We start from the raw sequence: 18,848 nt of genomic DNA, 5'->3' as shown, positions 1-18,848 counted from the left end.
TCTTGGATCAATTCCTGAACGGTGGACCTTGGCAAATTAAGCTACCATCTAGTTCTTCTTCCTAGTCTGTAACAGGGCAAGTACTCTAGTAAGGCTGCTTCCTTCTTCAGACATTTCTTACATGTTAAATAAGTGGTATCTTTATACTACTATAAACATGGCATGGATGATGTCTTTATACCACTGGAGCATGGCCTAGTATTAAGAGCTAGGGTTTGAGAACTCCACCGCCTGGGTTTGAATGGCTCTGCCATTGCTGCATGACCTTGGGCAAGATCGGCAAGTTCTTTGTATCTCATGAGTAAAATGAGTAAGTGAGGCATAAGTGCGTTGAGTCATGTAAAACCTTTAGAACAGTTTCTGTTCAAAAATATTAATTGGCATTATTTACTTAAGTGTCCATCAGGAAAACTGAGGCTTAATACCTTAAAAACACAAAAAACAATTAGGCACTTTCTAGAAAAGGAGGCGATGCACATTTCCATGACTTAGAAATTCTACTACTACCATAGAGAAACTTGCATACATGTAAAACGGGACAGTTCATTGCAGTAGTGTTTGCAAAGGCAAAATATTATAATGATCTCTAATGGGAGAATGGATAAATAGATTGTGAAATAGGATACTGTTAAAATGGATTAATCTCAAAAAAAATATTGAATGAGAAAAATGTTGCAGCAGGAAATGTATAGTACAATGCCATTTACAAAAGGTTTAAAATGTAAAACAATACTACATATTACTTAAGGATACATACCTATGTCATAAAAGCATAAAAACATGCACTCAAATAATAAGCACCATATTCAGAATAATAGCTACCCCTGAAGAGGAAGGGGGGGGGTGACATTGAAGAAGGAATTGCAAGGGATGTTAACTATTTCTGTTATGTTCCATTTAAAAGAAAAAAGGATTCTAAAAAGAAACATGACCAACCATTAAGATTTGCTAAAGATCTTCCTCATATCATTCTATTTACTTTTCAGTATGCATAAAATATTTTGTAATTAGGAAAAAAACTGAGCTGTAATTCTTGATTTGATATTTGATATCTGTCCTCTGTGATGCTCTGCTAGCATAAAGTCATAAAGAGAATATAGTTTTTCTTTCTTTCCTTCACAGGACTAAAAATTCTCATTTTAGCTTTACTAACCATCATTGGTCATCACTGGATTTTTAGATAATGACTCATTCATTCAAAAGCATTTATGTAGTTCCTTGAGTATGCACAGCTTTGTGCCAGGCACAAGAACTGGGAAACTATAACAAGGATTATATCTATTATAAAATTAAATTTTAATGAAGCTGCAATAGCTGGTGCAAAGTATTTTGGTAACTCAATATATAGTTTAAAATTATAGAATTTTTTCATTCTGAAAAATTCAAATACCCTAATGGAAGAATGAAATAAAAGACAGAATAATTTCAGCATTTTAGCAGAAGAATTTAAATAGCTGCTGAACTCATAAAGCATTCAATCAAATGAACAAAGAAATGAACAAAATTTAAAACAAGATATCATTTTAAACTACCAAATTGGCCAGGATGATATTCAGTGTTGGCTGAAATACTGCTGGTGTGCAACCTGACATCATGTATCAAGTGCCTTAAAAATATTGATACAGTTTGACCCTATGGTTCTCCTGCTAGGATTATACTAAGGAAATAGCCAACCTTAGATGTACACAAAGACTTATGTGCAAGGACATTCACTGAGCATTGTTCATTATAGCAAAACACCTAATTATACAATAAGGTATTCATTAAATAAAATGTTATCCACACAGTGTAATCATCTGCAGTCTTCATGTAAATTTATTTTTCAATTTACATTAAATGACATGGGTGAATGTTCAAGAGATGACATTAGTAGAGAAAATAGGAACACTTCATATACATAGGAATCCAACTCTGTAAAATATTGTGTATGCATTAGAAAAAGTTGGGCAGGAAACACAATGAAAAGCCAGTAGTGGTTATCTCTGGATGCTGAGATCATGGGTGTTTCGTTGTTTTGTTTTTTATTTTTTTTCCTTACATATTTTTCAAAAGTTTTCAGTGGACACGTTTTAAAATTAGAATAAAACAAATTACTTAGATCTAGGAGAGACTCCTTCATTTTAATAGGTGGGGAGAGGTTAAGAAGCAGTCATACACTAATGGGTGCTACACCTCTTGGGGAACTGGGGAGCCACAGTGACCCAGAGAAAAGCAGTGAGGCGTCTGCTGAGCCCCGGGGCCCTCCAGCCTGTGGACAAGAGCTCTGGGCACCGCTCAGGCTCTCACCTGCCCCTGCCCTCTCGGATGTGCATCAGTTTGTATCCAATCAGGTTCATCTCAATGACTGGGCAAGAAAGACAGCTAAACCGAGATTTTATCTCTTGGCATCACGACCTCCATATATGCTTACACTGCAACCGTAAGCATAAGCAGAAAATAATGTAGTATAGGGTTTAGAAGGCGATAGATGCTCAGGGGTTCAGCAATACTTAAATCTAATGAAAATACAGCAAGGGGTGGTGGCATGAGATTGGATACCAACGCAAACATGACACCAACCCAGCCTCAAGCAGACGTGTGAACAACAGACTAACAAGTTGGTGCAAAGAGGTCCTGAGCAGTAGGTTGAAGGACTAATATTTAATTTTCAGAGGCTTTAAAAAGTCATACCCACAACACCTAGACTAGTTTCTCCTTGAGTGCCAAAGTTCGTCCCACATAAGTTTTTTACCATCAAAAGTTGAGACTCTAGTTTTACAGAGTGCATATGAGATGTCTAGGCATCTATCCATGTTAGAAAATAAAGCCCAGCTTCGGAGTTATTTTCATTCAAACAGAGTTCCCACAATTCTTACAATAGAAAAACGAGAAAAAAGGAGAAAGCAAAAAAAAAAGCCTGAGGGGTGGGGTGGTGGGGCTTCTCTTCTACAGCTGGTGGCTCTCCTGATAAAGAACTAGGGCAGTTTCTAGGGCAGATCAGATCCTTTCCATTGAGGCCTCCTCAATAGTTTTCTCAATGTCTGCCTGAAGCAGGAGTTTGCTAACAAAGTGCTTTCAAATACTTTGTATGAAGCCTCCCAATGGAAGGTATCAAAGGGAAACACTAAGTTTTGTTCAGCCAGGGCTTTCCTGATCTGTGATGGATGCCTTTGAGCACCTCAGAGGGAGACAAAGGGAAGAAAATCTGCTGGACCAAAATGTTCTTTTTCTTTTCTTTTCATTTTCTGTTCATTTCACAAGTGCAGAGAGAAGCACAAATGCATTTGCAAGGGGCTGGTAAGGCCAAAATTAAGCCATATCTTGTTTCCCACCTTCTTCAGGTTTACTTCCCCAGATGCTCAAAGACACAAGAGTGACTTAGAAGAAAAGTAAGAAGGCAGTTTTGAACGCTGCTGTACTGAAAGCATACAGCCCAGGCTGATTAATTTAGAGACTATAAGGTTTTGGCAAGAATCACAAAAGGGAAAGATAAGACTCTGTAACATAGAGTTAAAAAAAAAACAAAAAACAAAAAAAAAACCCTTCTTCACTCATAAAACTTCTACTAGGTCAAAAAGAAGTCCTAGTGTCTTGTGGTTAAACTGTTTGAGGGTTGAATCACCCCACTTTAACTAACTGGCCTGCCTTTAGCTCACTCCCCTTCATATTTGTATGAGTTGCAATTCTCCAACAGGGGCAACACTCAGTTCTAAGGTTCTCAGAGCCTGCCCTCCCCAAGCCCTTGTCTGGTTTGTGGCCCGCCCATACCCTACTCATATACGGTGAAGGTATTCACCGTCATTTTGATTCACACAATTTCAGAATGATATCATTTCCACATTGACATATACTGAAGTTGTTACTCTAATATCAGTACTTAAAGTATTCAACATTTTTAACCTAAATATGCATTATTGTTTCAACTACTATCAAAGAAGTCCTTGGGCCTCAGTTCCATCATTTGTAAACTGAGGATGCATTGGAATCTCAAATTTTCCCCTGTAGTTTTCGATCCCAATATAAGACAAGGTAGAATCCAGACCAAAAGCATTAAACAAGACAAATTACTCTATGATACTAAAAACCACAATTCATAGGAAAGTATAACATTTATGATTATTTTTACACTAAATTGATGGCAACTACTTTCAAGAAAGCAAAATCACATGAGGAGAAATAGAAACACACTAATGAGGAGCCTTTAACCCAGGGCCAGGGCCAGGACCAAGGTGAGATGAGTGAGGTATTCTCCCTGGGCATACTATTTAGGGGTGCCAAAAAGCTCAGCAACCAAAATAAATAATATTTAATGCAATATTTTTAAAAATAAAAATTAATGCCAAAAAAAATCTACGATGAATAAAATGTGAAAATTTTAGGTAAATAGGATTTGTATTACTGATTTTTCCTTTTGCCTCAGGCTCCAATATAGCTCAGCCCAACACTGCTTTAACCTGCCACTCTTAGGCCATGACAGCTCAAGAAGATAAAAAATAAGTAAGGTTACAAGAGTTTTAAACAACATGCTCATTAAGATAGATCTTCTGGATAGATATCAAATTTTACACCCAGACAATAGGAAATATACCTTCTTTTGAAGCAAAATTCATAAAAATTTCACGTACAGAAGTCACAAAGAAAACTGCAGTAAGTTCCATAAATTAGAAATAGCACAAACAACATTATCTGATCATAATGTAATAAAACCAGAAATAAATAAAAAAATAAATAAAGGCTTTTCCCCCCGGTAATTTTTAAATTCTATATTAAAGAATGCTTGAGTGAAAGGGGAAACAAACCAAAATTACAAACTTTTGAAGAGAAAGTTAATATAAAACACCACCTATCAGAATCTGTAGCATACAACTAAAGTAGCGATCAGTGAAAAATTCATAGCTTAAATATTTATATCAATAAAAACAAGAATAAAAATAAATGCATTAAATTTCTAATTCTAAAAGTTAACAAAAGAACAGCAAAGTAAACAAAAAGAATGCAGAAGGAAAGAAATAATAAAATTAAAAATAGAAATCAATGAGAAAGCAATAGAAAAAAAGATAAAACAAATAAAAACGCTGGTTTTTTTAAAGACAAATAAAATCAAACTTCCACCTGTAGTAAAACTAATGGAATGGGCTGTGCGAATTATTTCCCATAGAGGGGCACAGCCCAACGCTATCTAAATCTAGCATGAAATTACTTAGAAATTTATGTGCTGTCCTAAACATCATAGTTTCATATTCTATTCCATAATATATCTCTGGGTTTTTTCACTGTTAAAAACAATGGTTTCCTCCCCAGATCTTCAAGAAAAAACTAATGCTCCTGTACAACATGCCATACCCCACAGCTTCTTGCAGTCCTTTGCATATTGCCCTACATCCCTGGGGTTGCGGGTACCCCACTCAGAAGAGATCCCTCCAGCATTAACAAACTCCTATTCTGTATCCTGTCACAGAATATACCTATCTAAGAGGTATAATCACCAGTCTCCTCAGTTTTCCAATGGGATGACTGAGGCACAGGGAAGTAGATTTATTTATCCAAGGCACCAAAGTCAAGCAGTAGCAGAGATGAAACCATCCATCATTGCTCTCTCACAGCCACTGCACCCACTGGATGGTGCCCTAAGCTTTATAGAGAGGACCTTATAGGAAAGGATCAGCTTATTTTTCCATCTAATTGTCATGACTCCTTTCTCCTTCTACCATTAAAACTTAGAGACAACAACTCATTTCATCTTTCAAAACACCTAAAGCCACGGTGAAATAACTTTTCAGAGAAGAAAGGTGCCAATTCTCTCCTTTTCAGTCTTCACATTCAAACTCTAATCCCAGTCAACTAATCTGGGTGGCAAGCAAGCTGACTTAACCCTGTAAATGCAATTATTTGGAAGGAGCCACTGGGTTGCTTCTGAGCCAGACAGGGAAAGCAACTTACATATCAAACCACAAAGTCAGCAAAGAGGGACAGAAAACGACTCTCAAAAATGCCAACTGGAGGGGGCAGCTGAGTGCTGCAAGTGGCTGAATGGAATGAAAGCACAGGAAAACTCATCACATTCTGCCCGGACATACACCTACTGCATTTTATATTACAAAGTTGGTGCTGCCCTAGGCAAAATACATGTAAAAACCATATTGATACACTTTTCTCTTCTCATGAATAACAAATCTACCATGTATGTATGTTCATATCTCATACATATAATAATGAAAAAGAATCACACAAGAAATAACAGCGTCCATGCATGCTAAACCCACTTGCAATGAAGCCTTTAGTGGAAAGCATTGGCAATAATTATGTAAGATATTAAGCAGACTGTGAAAAGCATCTGGTGGTAGGTGAATGACCGTAGGACAAACTGTCATTTAAAATTTACATTTTTGTCTTTTGTTGAGTAACCTCCCCTCCAGCAATAAAGTATCAAGGATATTGTGCCTCCTTATTCAACCAAAAGTTCTCAAGTAATCTTGATTACCAAATTCTGTGATCCCATCTACAATGTAAAAAGTCATTATAATTTTGTCTCCCATTTTATCAAGTATAAAGAGCTTCAGGCTAGCCAGGTGTTTAGCGAAAGTGCTTCCCAGCTCACAGTAACTTATCTGATTAACAGTACAAAGTGGAAATGTATGTCAGTCACAGAGAGGGTGATAAAAGTGGAGTTTTGGGGACACATTGAATCATGGGAATTAGGTCTGAGAAGAAAACACAGCCCCTCCTGATCCAGCTACAATGGAAGTGATTACTACACACTTCATAAACAAATGCAATTCAAAGGAAAGTTATCTAAAGTCTCCTCCAAAAAAAGTTATTGGGAAATGCATTTCCTTTGTGGCAAGTCCAGCTTATTTTTCAACTCAGGCTTGCAGAAGCGTCCTAGTTATTTTCACCCCACTGCTCTCAGCCTATGTGAATTACTTCCATATGACAACAATCCACAGGGTTGCAGAACATCGATGAAAGCAAGATCCTTGATGCTGATGCCAGCTGCAAGCTCCAGCCCCTTTCTATTATTATGACGGACTGTCTGTTGCTGTATTCATTTTGGTTCAAAATCCACATGTTCTGAACTTGCAGGCCAAAAGCAACAACATAAGAACAATCTTTAAGTACAGATGTGCTAAATGTTAAATGTTAAACTCCTTGTTTCAGGCATTGGAGGTTCTCTACCCTGAGAATGCCATGGCTGTCAATATTTTGTAATTTTCAAGGATTTAACAGTTGCTGGGTGCTTCTGGTTTTAAAATTATAAAGCTACCTGAGGCCTAAAAGACTCTGATATCTGGAATCCATAGATATCCAATAAATATATTTTTGAATGCATGGGTAACGAACTTATTAAAATGCAGGTTAGTGTATACAAGAGGTTCAACACTTTGAACTATAGGTTGGAACACCAATTCCAAATCTAAATGACAACTACTGGACTTCAGACCAAACTGAGATCAAACTAAGAGAACTAGTCTCACTTCCAGTCTTGAGCATCAGCCATACCTCTTAAGATCTATATTTCTTACTTCCTTTAAAGATTAATCCTTACTAAGATTTATTGTGATTTCTCCTTCCAGTACTAGGCATATTCTTATTAATTTACTCAGTACTCAAAACAAAAAAGTTGGATTGCATTGAGTTAAAACATCAAGACAAGTCCTGTATTTTACGCATGATTGTTTTGTAAACCCAAAATCTCTCTAACATCAACAATAAAAAACCCATAAAGGCAAGAACATTATCCATGTGTGCCTTAGCAATGTCAGTATCAAGTGACTTGCAAGGAACTCCAAACATCTCTGGAGCTGTTAAATCAAACAAGCAATGAACACAGCAGCAGCGTGGAGTAAGCCAACAATGCACTGGCTAGAGAAGAGCCAGCCTGAGTCTCCACATTGGTGCTGTGATATGAAGAAGGAAAGCTAAAACAGAACAGAGAGTTGCAACCATAGGATGGATTATCATTTAATCAGGAGGATCTCCTGAAAGTCTGTTGAGTTCATGGAACCACATTCTCTTTACAGAACAGGCCATTGGCTATAATCAGAAACTATATCTCCAGGTTTGAAAGAAAATGAAATTTACTGTGTTGGATTATGTTGGCTAAACTACACAAATAGCTTCCCAAATAATGGAACCTTTTTTTCTCCTCCAGAACCCAAGTCCATGTCTTTCAGAACCCTGTAGCTATTAGCTAGTGACAGCAGTAAAAATCTGTCTTTGTATAAAATGGGAGAGGCCTTTGATGCTTTGTGAATTGGAGAGTGCAGGATTTGTGATTGTATTGGACATCACCCTGGGCCTTAGGGAGATTTTTGTGCCATGAGATAAATAGTACACATAGGAGTAAACCACTTTATAGTAGGTTTTTTGTTATTGTTATTATTCTTTAGGTTACTCTTAAGCCTAGAAGTTTCTCATTATGTTCTTAATTAAGCTCTAGAACCCCTAGACTCGGTCCAAAAGGAGATAGCCTTGGAGGATGAAAGCCCAGTTGGGAATCAGGAGACTGGGATCCCAGACATGATTCTTTACCGAGCCTGCCCCTCTTTGTTCCTAAGTTCACAGATGGCTGGGACGAAAGCAGTTTCTTATACTTTTCTAATACATTTCTTTACCAGCCGTATAAACTCAGCCGTTCTCCTCCTATAGAAGCAACCAAACCCAGTGTGCACATTGAAGTCTTTATCTAAGAAAAGGGAAGTGACAAGGGTAATGGAAATAGTAATAGATGGTGCCACTCACGCTAGCTCAGTCCCCTGAGCACATATAAAGAGTAGCTTTTCAAGAAATAAGAGAGGTAGCCTAATAAAATAGTAATGCTGGCATCTCTGTGGCCGGAGGAGTAGAGTTCTAGGGGAGAATAGAGTGGTAGCAAGGGTGGCTCCTAGGCCGGGAGTCAGGTGTCCTCACCTGTTGTGAAGCAGGTGCTTTACGGTCGCCAGGGAGAACTTGAGGGCTACTCTGAGACCAGCAGGGCTGGGCTCCCAGAGATTCTTCTGGAGAGATCTGTAAGTATAGATTAGTTTCATTACCTTTTTAACTTCTTAGTGTGGAGAATTTTAAACATATACAGAAATAGAGTAGTCTATCTACCTATCACACAGCTTCAACAATTATCAATTCATGGTCAGTCTTATTCCATGTATACTCCCTACTTCTCCCCTCTTCTGTATTACTGTGTAGAAAACCCATAATCTAACATTTCATCTGTAAATATTTCAGTTTACCTCTCTAAAAGATAGGGACACTTAAAAAGCTATAATTCATTATCATAAAAACATTTTAATCCATTACCTTTTAAATTGTTACCTATGTCCCTTTAATGATGTTCCCCCAGGATGATGTTGACTGGGAGACTACTAGGGTTGCAAGAGATAAGGGACCCACTGTAACTCACGATTACCACACCCTGGATTCCACACTATACTCCCTCAAACAGCCCCAAAAGGAGGAATACTCCTTATTTCTACTCAGTCACATCAAATTCATTGATCTGCTTGGCTTCTAGAGTCCTCAGTGTCAATAGTTTTGACAGTACAAAGCAAACAAAGGACAGAAGCAAACTCTGCTATAAATTACATAGGAATTTGGTTTTCACGTTCAGCTGGGATACACGTGAGGAACCCCCATACTCCAAAACAAAGAGCTGAGATTTCTTTAAAATAGAAGACATCTGTTTTCACTTAAAATTTTGTTCCTATGGATTCACATACTATATAATTTTTTTTACATGCAGCTATTGGTTTTTAAGAAAGACACACACGGATTTTGGAATTTGTAACATTTCAAGCCCCAGCATGGTTTCAGATGGGGAAGCTCCCTGCCTTGGGCAACCTACCACTTTTCATTTTCCCTTTTCCCACCTTGAAGGAGAACATGGAAGTTCACTTAAGAACAACTTCCTTTCACTCCCAAGAGATGTTAGTCTGCCTTGTCCCATTATATCATCCAACCTGATAGAACTCAACAGTGTTTCATGTGGACTTGGTCTGAGAGTGGCTTCACCAAAGACATCTGACCTTGGTGATGAAAACCCAACACCTAAAATTCAGGAAAATTGGCACCCTTTCTTATGGAGATACAGCTGACGGCACAGATGTGGTACGTGATTCATCATGCCACTGCTTTCCTAGCTCCTCAGCCCCTTCTTCTGCCAGGTCGGTGCTGACAAAGGACAGGTGTAGGTGCAAATGCCAGGTTCTGCCCAGGTCCCCTTAGATCCCTTTCTGCATTTGTGTGTGCTCCCCTTTGGCGAGCATTTACTCCTAACAGCACCTGCAGCTCTTTTTCAAAGGACTGCCCTTGGGCCACCAGAGGCTGCTTTGCCTGCAAGAGTGGGGAGCTGGCTGGAAGTGCCTGGAATTTACTATCTTCCTCCTTCCCAGGAGGTATTAAAGTCCCAGCTCTGCTACCTCAGGTCTAGACAACTCTGGGGCTTAACTTACACCCTAGGCTCCCCCGGCAGGATCAGGCTAAAGCTCAAGTCACCTTCTGTGGGACTTTGCCTGAGACCATACCTTGCCTGGCTCCCTCCTCCCCTTCCCTATCGTGCTTTCTGGGGAGCCCTTCCTTAATAAATCACTTGCATAGGAATCCTCACCTCAGGATCTGCCTCTGGGGAACCTGGCCTAAAACAGCAGGTCACCCAGTCCTCCTGTTATCTGTTTTGAGTGTTCCGAAAATATCAACTTCTTTGGGTACCTAAGTAGAACAAGCAGATTCAGAAGTGTTTCACATACACCCAGAGCACAGATATAAGTCGTTCTCATCTCTCTCTCTCCATCCCCTTTTCAGCAACGTGCCACAGGGGAAAAGGCATCAGGCCTGGGAACCCTGCTCTGCCACTCACCAGCACTGGGACCTGCGTATGTTATCTAACTAGTCCAGGGCTGTCTTTTCCATATTATTCTTTTAAGGTGATAATACCTACCTCACAGTTGTGAGAATTCACTGAGCTAAGCTAACATGGTGTCTGGCACACAGCAGGTGCTCAGTGACCATTAGCTGAATTTAATCTGCATTTTTATGATGAGGCCCTTAGGTCTGAAGTGACCCAAGACCTATCAAAGCAGCCAGATGCCTCTGCAGTTGGGCTCTTCCAAGGCTGCCGTCTGCCTGTGGATTCTTTGCACTTCCAGGGACAGGAACCAGATGCTATCATAACTGCATGAAAAAAAATCGTCCCTCACTAACAAAAAAGGCCCTTGACGGACTTTACCCAGGCTTTATGAGCCATCAAGTGAAACAGCTGTATAGTTCCAGGGAATGTTTCCACCCAACGATTGTTAAGCAGCAGGCGATATTTTATTACCTTTTCCCCTCTGTTTAATGTGTTGTTCACCTTCTGCTGGGATTGTCAGCCTTGATTATCAATCTCCATGTAAAAAATATAGGAGCATCCTATTCCTGTTCCTCTCCTGGGATTTCTCCCTGTTGCTAGTTACTGTTGGAATCACACACTTATTAGCCGAATGAACTAGAATCTCCACTCTGAGAGTAAGCAGATGAAATGGGAGGGGAAGGACGAGGAAGCACGTGACACTGATGGCCATGGATTATAAGAGAATTGTATGATCAAAGCAAATAAGACATCACCAACACAGAAAAACTCTTGTGCTCAGTTGTGGCCGAGGTACAGACGTCTCTAAAAAAAAAAAAAACAAAAAAGTCAATGTTCTTTCTAAACTGTACTCTTCCATTCCTTTTACAAAGGAAATCTGGCAGCCATGTCCCTCTGGGAGCCATCAAGCTTCCTTGCATCTTCACTTTCAAATGTGCATCTCTTCATTTCCCCACACTCTGCTCCTTCCTAGTGGTCCACACCGGACAGCATGCTTCCATGCTCTGCACCCCTCTTAATTATAGTGACAGATACCAGCCGTATTACTCTCCAGGTTCCAAGCAAGCAGATGGCTGGAGTTCACAATCCCAAAGAGGCACTTTGGAATTCCACACAAAACCAAAGAGAGAATGCCAGGACATCACCTGTCTTCTTTCTGAGTGACTGCACTGATTTGGATTTTTATTCCTTCCTGTCTTGCCTCCTTTTGGGCATGAAACAAGCTAGATGCTGGGGAAATTGCCCAGGCAACAGAGTGTCTCATCTGCTAAGCTGACATTCATATCCCCGACTTCGATACCAGTGGTCACGCTGTACCAGCCTGCCCATTATTCACCTCTGAGAGGAGAGGGCCCAATACATGTGTCCAACCTGAACTTGACAGAGGGGCTTCTAAATACTTGCCTGCTCAGGATAATGTAGCTACTTTTTAAAATGTTGTAGAAAAGACTATTTCAGAAACAGATTAAACAACCATTATATTGAGCTGGAGTCCTGACTCGTTTAGCTGAGAACCCCATCTTCCCTATGAGGCAGGTTGTTACCCTCTGGCATCCTAGTTGCGGAATTGCTCCCAAACATCTCTAGCTTTGTCTAGGGGCTTCCAATCAGCCTACTTTCTTGTGAATTAATCTGACCTGCAGATTCATATTCTCAGTCTGTACTGTGTCTTAGGTTGTGACGTACAGTTTGTTCTTCCCTAATACTGCTTCTTTGCTGTCTGAAGAGATAACTCAAAGATTTGATAAGTAATCTATCCACATGTCCAATGAGCTACTCTGATTTCCTCCTAGATTTTGTCTTCTAGACTGAGGAGTTCTTCCAAAAGCCTACTCTCAAATGAAAATTCCCCTACCCCGCTAATTGTTTTCATTTTCCTTTTATAACTTAAGGTATACTTATTAAAACTTTGTAAGAGCCTCTAGCATCAAACAAGTTTTTATTTTATTTAAGGGTAAGATGATATCTTTCACTTTTCCAATTTTCTTCCTGATAATGTCCAACAAATTTTGTTACTGTTTGTTTCTTTTGTCATAATCTTGTACCTAATCCTCAGGCAACAATTCTTAGATTCCCTACCACAGTTATAGTCAGTTTCTCAGAGTCTGTCATCTTATAACAAGAGTTTGAATTATTTTTTCAAAAATGCTTTTCTTTGCCCTCATTACAGCTCCTCTGCTCATTTTCCCCCTGTTCATTCAACCTTGGTAGTATTTTATTACCTGTAAGAACTTAGTTTTGTGTACAAATTTGGAGATTTCCCTTGGTACTTTCTTATCTCAATCCCTTGAAATAAGAGATTGAGATAAGAAATAAGGGATGTTAAATAAGGTAAGTTCAATATGCTTTCCTAGGGGTTCCTACTATTAACCCTTTTCCTTTTGGAGAAAATGACTTTCCCAACAATTCACTTGATCTCTAAAACAATCCTCTCTCCATGTCAAGAAATTCTCGAATCCCAAGAAAACTAATTTATTTAGCTTTATTGACAGTATAACTGATTTATAAGAAACCGTACATGTTTAAAGTATACAATCTAGTGAGTTTTGTTAAATGTATACATCCATGAAACCATCACCACAATAAAGACGATGAACATATCCATCACCTTTACAAGTTTGCTTATGTTCAATTGTAATCCATCACTCCTTCCCACCCCCATTCCCAGTAAACTACTGATATGCTGTCACTATGGATTAGTTTGTATTGTGAATAATTTTTTATAAATGAAACCAAACCATAGTTTTTTGTTGTTTTTTTTGGGGGGGGGGGGGATTATCTTCTTTCACTCACCATAACTATATCGAGTTTCATCCACGTCTTTGCATGTACCAATATTTTGATTCTTTTTAATGCTGAGTAGCATTCTATTATATACATATATCACATTTTGTTTATCCGTTCATCAATTGGAGGACATTTGGATTGTTTCCCTTTTGGCTATTACAAGTACCGCTTCTATGAACATCCATGTGCACGTCTTTGTGTGGACATATACCTTCATTTCTCCTGGTTAAGTACCTAGGAGTAGGATGGCTGGGTGGTAGGGGAGTGAAAATTCATTTCTACTGCTTCTAGTCAGGCATATTTTTAGGGCTTTCTAAAACTCTAAGTAGAGCATATCCTCTCTTCCTTCTTTATTTATGCATAAGAATAGTTCTCAAAGAACAAACTGAAGAAATAGGAATATATGGGGCCTTGAAGTTGTGCCTTTAGAAATTTCTTTGCCCACTAGATCTGCTCAATCTTAACCTCTGTAAAGTGACATACAGAAGCTACATGGTCCAGGAGACACTCAATTCCTTAGGAACAGGAGAAACCCAATTTCCCCACTCTTGGAAGTTTTGAAGTGACCAGGTACTAAAACATTGAAGAGGATAATCAAGTTAATTATACCAGCTCACCTGGGTGTATCATTTGATTACATGGAGGAATTATGGTTCAAAACAGAGTGGAAAGTAAAGAAGACTTTCCCATGTTTTGTTTTTGATGCTATTAGACTTGTTCTTAAATTTAAGTTAAAAAATCAAAAGAAACAAAAAAAAAAAGAAAAGGAGAGAGGAAGGAAGAACAGGGTAATAGAAGGTTAGAAGAAAAAAATAATGGGACTAGATTCTGTGCTTCTGGTAAGTAACTTCCCTTATCTTGAAATATTTTTCTTAAGCAAAGGTCAACAGACATGGGGTGAATCACTGTTTGGATTTCAAAGCTGTGATGGAAGATCCTGTTTGAGTTGTCATTCTCAAAGACTCCTTAGTGAAGAGGACAATAAAAAATTAACAGATTGTAATTTTGAAGTTCCAGGTGTATAGGAAATAGTCTTGTTATTTTTTAATTTATGAGCTCCTATAGCAATAGACTTGTTAGTAGTTTTTTTCCCTGCATGTGTAAAGAAATACTAGTCATATCTGAATTTATTGCAGCTTGAACAACGCTTTGCATCCCTTCCCCCAAACTAAGCAGGATATAGGCTCCATAAATCAATTTTGCTCACATGCCCAGCTTTAAAGGAAATAAAGAACATGCAAAGCAGTAAATCTGCCACAGGTCTTTGAGGCTGTGGTTGGCAATGAGGACCACAGGAGATGCTTAAAGATTAATGATACCTATTTTAATTTTCTCAATCTTTAGTGTGAAAGCTGAAACTAAATGCTCAGCAACTTAAGTGATACGGGACTCTCCAACATATTTAAAAGACATGAGGATTAAGTTAAATGTGTCAACAGGTGGGGACACTGAGGAGCAAGGGATGGGAAGACTGGAGATCAGCAGAGGGAGGGAACAGATGGGCACACCCTGAGAGCCAGCCGGTGCCTCAGGTCTGAGAAACAAGCACCAGGAGCAACCTCCACTGGTTGTCGATGCATGCCTGATGAAGTGCACTGAATGGGATGCATTTTCAAGGTAGATTCTAGTGGTGTGAATCAAGCATGATTCTAGAGGTGTGGAGAGAGACAATCATGCATACCACAGGGGTGGGTGACTATGGATTAGTTACTTCTCTGAGCCTGTTGATAAAATGTTTCGATTCCAAATTCAAACTTTCCTTTCTTCTGATACTGCTGACAATCAAGGAGGTTGTGTCAGTATTTCAGCAGCTCCTCACCTGGCATTGTGTAGGCTCAGGTAGGGAGGCGGGAGATGGCAAGAGGGGGTTTATCAGCAGAATCTCCCAATGGAGAGTTTATGATTCAGTGTACAAAGAAAACAGAGGGACTTCGCTAAATTAGAAGAAAACTTCTTAAAATTGAACACTATTATTATGTTAAAGAAAGTGCTCATCTCACATACACAGTTAGGCGAAAGTTCTTATTTCCCAGACAACAGTGATGGAATCCCAAGGAAGCCCAGCCCCTTGGGGCATGATGGCTGCAGTGGAGGCCCAGCTCGCTGTCTTTCCCATAGCACCTGTGGAGAACACTACCTCCAGAGTGGATCTTAGTTATTCTTCAACACAAAAGAACTTCCCCCAAGCAGAAAGGAGGAGGCTGACAAACTCACCACACAGACTTCATAAGGATTCTGAGACTTGTTCAACAAATATTTATTGAGCACTAGCCATATGCTAAGCCTTGTGCTAACACTTGAGGATATAATGATGGAACAAAATAGATAAGCACCTTCTTCCGTAGATCTTACCTTCTAGAAGGGGAGACAAACAAGAAAGCAAACACTTGACTAAGATAATTCCTGATAATACCAAGTACTGGGAAGTCATGTTTAGTTTCCAAAAAATCTGAAGGCACAGAGAGAGTAATGCTGGAAATTCTTGTATTTCTCAGTCCTGAACTTTCATGTTGTTTATAACTGGCTAAATAATGGGACTGACTCCCCCACTAGACTGAGAGCTCCCTGATGGCGGTGGCTGTGTTTCATTTATTTTCAGTGTCTAATATAATGCCTGGCATATAGTATGTGCTTAACAAATGTTTGCTGAATGAATGAATGAATGAGGCTTTACTGTAAGTATCTTATGTCAGGTTCCCCTGGAAGCATCCCTGAGACAAGGATGTGAGTGCTCCAGTTTAACTGGGAGGTGATTCCAGGAAGCAATGGTAAGGGGGATGAGAAGCAAGACTGGAAGGGAAGGAAGCCAATAGAGAGTACATTATCAAGGAAGTTACTAACGTGGACCACTGAGGCTCAGTACTACACTTAGGAAATCTGGGAGACGGGTAGATCATACCTCAGCAGTATCCCAACCAAGGGGCAAACGAGCTATGGTATTTATCTACCAACTCCTTTCAGTCTTATTTGTGAGTGGTTCCCCAAAGACTTTAATTCCCTAACACATCTAGCCTGCCCCATGCCTGGGTCCATTGGGTTCTAGCAGCCAGAGAAAACCCTCAGGCAAAGAGTCACCGGTGCTGGACCCTGCAGCTGTAAGGTTTTATGCACAAGAATGATGAGTATCATCTTCTTATGAATTCCAGAGAGACTTGGAGAAAGTGACGTGTGCTAGGACTGCAGAGCAGGAGAGAGAAAGGAGATTCTTGCAGCCATGCTGAACAACGGCCACATCAGAGTTCATGACACCTCACTAGTGGTAATCCCTGGCTCTCTTTGGCTACCTCTCCCAATTTTAACCTGATACTTGGAGCTCCCCAAGAGTGGAAGCAGTGTCTTATTTTTTAACACTTTTAGATGATGAAAGCATGTACAAGGATTTAGATTGTTTAGTATTTTTGTTTCCATCCCTACAAAGTGCATCTAAAATTCTGTATAGACAGGTTCAGAAATATATTGCTTTCCTCACAACTGCCACCTTGCCACTTTAGACTGAGCACCAAAGACACAGATATAATAATAAATGAAAGATTTTAGAGAAATGAGCCACATTTTTTTTTTTTTTAAATCATCATTTTATTGAGATATATTCACATACCACGCAGTCATACAAAACAAATTGTACTTTCGCTTGTTTACAGTACCATTACATAGTTGTACATTCATCACCTAAATCAATCCCTGACACCTTCATTAGCACACACACAAAAATAACAAGAATAATAATTAGAGTGAAAAAGAGCAATTGAAGTAAAAAAGAACACTGGGTACCTTTGTCTGTCTGTTTCCCTCCCCTACTTTTCTACACATCCATCCATAAACTAGACAAAGTGGTGTTTGGTCCTTATGGCTTTCCCAATCCCATTGTCACCCCTCATAAGCTACATTTTTATACAACTGTCTTCGAGATTCATGGGTTCTGGGTTGTAGTTTGATAGTTTCAGGTATCCACCACCAGCTACCCCAATTCTTTAGAACCTAAAAAGGGTTGTCTAAAGTGTGCATAAGAGTGCCCACCAGAGTGACCTCTCGGCTCCTTTTGGAATCTCTCTGCCACTGAAGCTTATTTCATTTCCTTTCACATCCCCCTTTTGGTCAAGAAGATGTTCTCCGTCCCACGGTGCCAGGTCTACATTCCTCCCTGGGAGTCATATTCCACGTTGCCAGGGAGATTCACTTCCCTGGGTGTCTGATCCCACGTAGGGGGTAGGGCAGTGATTTCACCTTTCAAGTTGGCTTAGCCAGAGAGAGAGGGCCACATCTGAGCAACAAAGAGGCATTCAGGAGGAGACTCTTAGGCACAAATACAGGGAGGCCTAGCCTCTCCTTTGCAGCAACCGTCTTCCCAAGGGTAAAACTTATGGTAGAGGGCTCAACCCATCAAACCACCAGTCCCCTATGTCTGTGGTCATGTTAGCAACCATGGAGGTGGGGTAGGCGAATACCCCTGCATTCTCCACAGGCTCCTCAAGGGGGCACTACAACTTTTTTTTTTTCTTTTTCCCCTTTTTTTTCTTTTTTATTTTTTTTTTTTTTTTTTTTTTAACTTTCCCTTCTTTTTTCAAATCACCTGTATGAAAAAAAAAGTTAAAAAGAAAACAAACATACAATAAAAGAGCATTTCAAAGAGACCATAGCAAGGGAGTAAGAAAAAGACAACTAACCTAAGATAACTGCTTAACTTCCAACATGTTCCTACTTTACCCCAAGAAAGTTACATAATATAGCAACATTTCAGTGAACTTGTTCCTACTACAACCATCAGAAATTAACAGACCATAGTCATTTCTGGGCATCCCCAGAACGTTAAATAGCTTATCTGTTCTTCCTGGATTATTGTTCCCCCTTCCTTAATTGCTCTCTACTGCTAGTTCCCCTACATTCTACATTATAAACCATTTGTTTTACATTTTTCAAAGTTCACATTAGTGGTAGCATATAATATTTCTCTTTTTGTGCCTGGCTTATTTCGCTCAGCATTATGTCTTCAAGGTTCATCCATGTTGTCATATGTTTCACCAGATCGTTCCTTCTTACTGCCGCGTAGTATTCCATCGTGTGTATATACCACATTTTATTTATCCACTCATCTGTTGAAGGACATTTGGGTTGTTTCCATCTCTTGGCAATTGTGAATAATGCTGCTATGAACATTGGCGTGCAGATATCTGTTCGTGTCACTGCTTTCCGATCTTCCGGGTATATACCGAGGAGTGCAATCGCTGGATCGAATGGTAGCTCT

General features: G+C 39.4%; 1 protein-coding gene across 5 annotated transcripts in view; it reads right to left on the bottom strand.

The window, feature by feature from the left end:
- The window catches only part of KIF26B (kinesin family member 26B), a 534,059-nt gene that overhangs the window by 226,899 nt on the left and 288,312 nt on the right, over positions 1–18,848 (bottom strand). For 4 of the 5 annotated variants that reach the window (XM_037822508.1, XM_037822521.1, XM_037822524.1 and 1 more), the window contains one exon: positions 8,890–8,985. The exons of the other annotated variant lie outside the window; for it this stretch is intronic. In XM_037822508.1, coding sequence (XP_037678436.1) covers positions 8,890–8,985 — 96 coding nt within the window. The remainder of the gene's footprint in view (positions 1–8,889; positions 8,986–18,848) is intronic. 5 annotated transcript variants of the gene reach the window in all.

Source organism: Choloepus didactylus, chromosome 2, assembly GCF_015220235.1.
Source record: "Choloepus didactylus isolate mChoDid1 chromosome 2, mChoDid1.pri, whole genome shotgun sequence".
Classification (NCBI taxonomy): Eukaryota; Metazoa; Chordata; class Mammalia; order Pilosa; family Megalonychidae; genus Choloepus; species Choloepus didactylus.
Note: the sequence above shows the minus strand (reverse complement) of the source record. Positions and strands in the feature narration are given on the sequence as shown.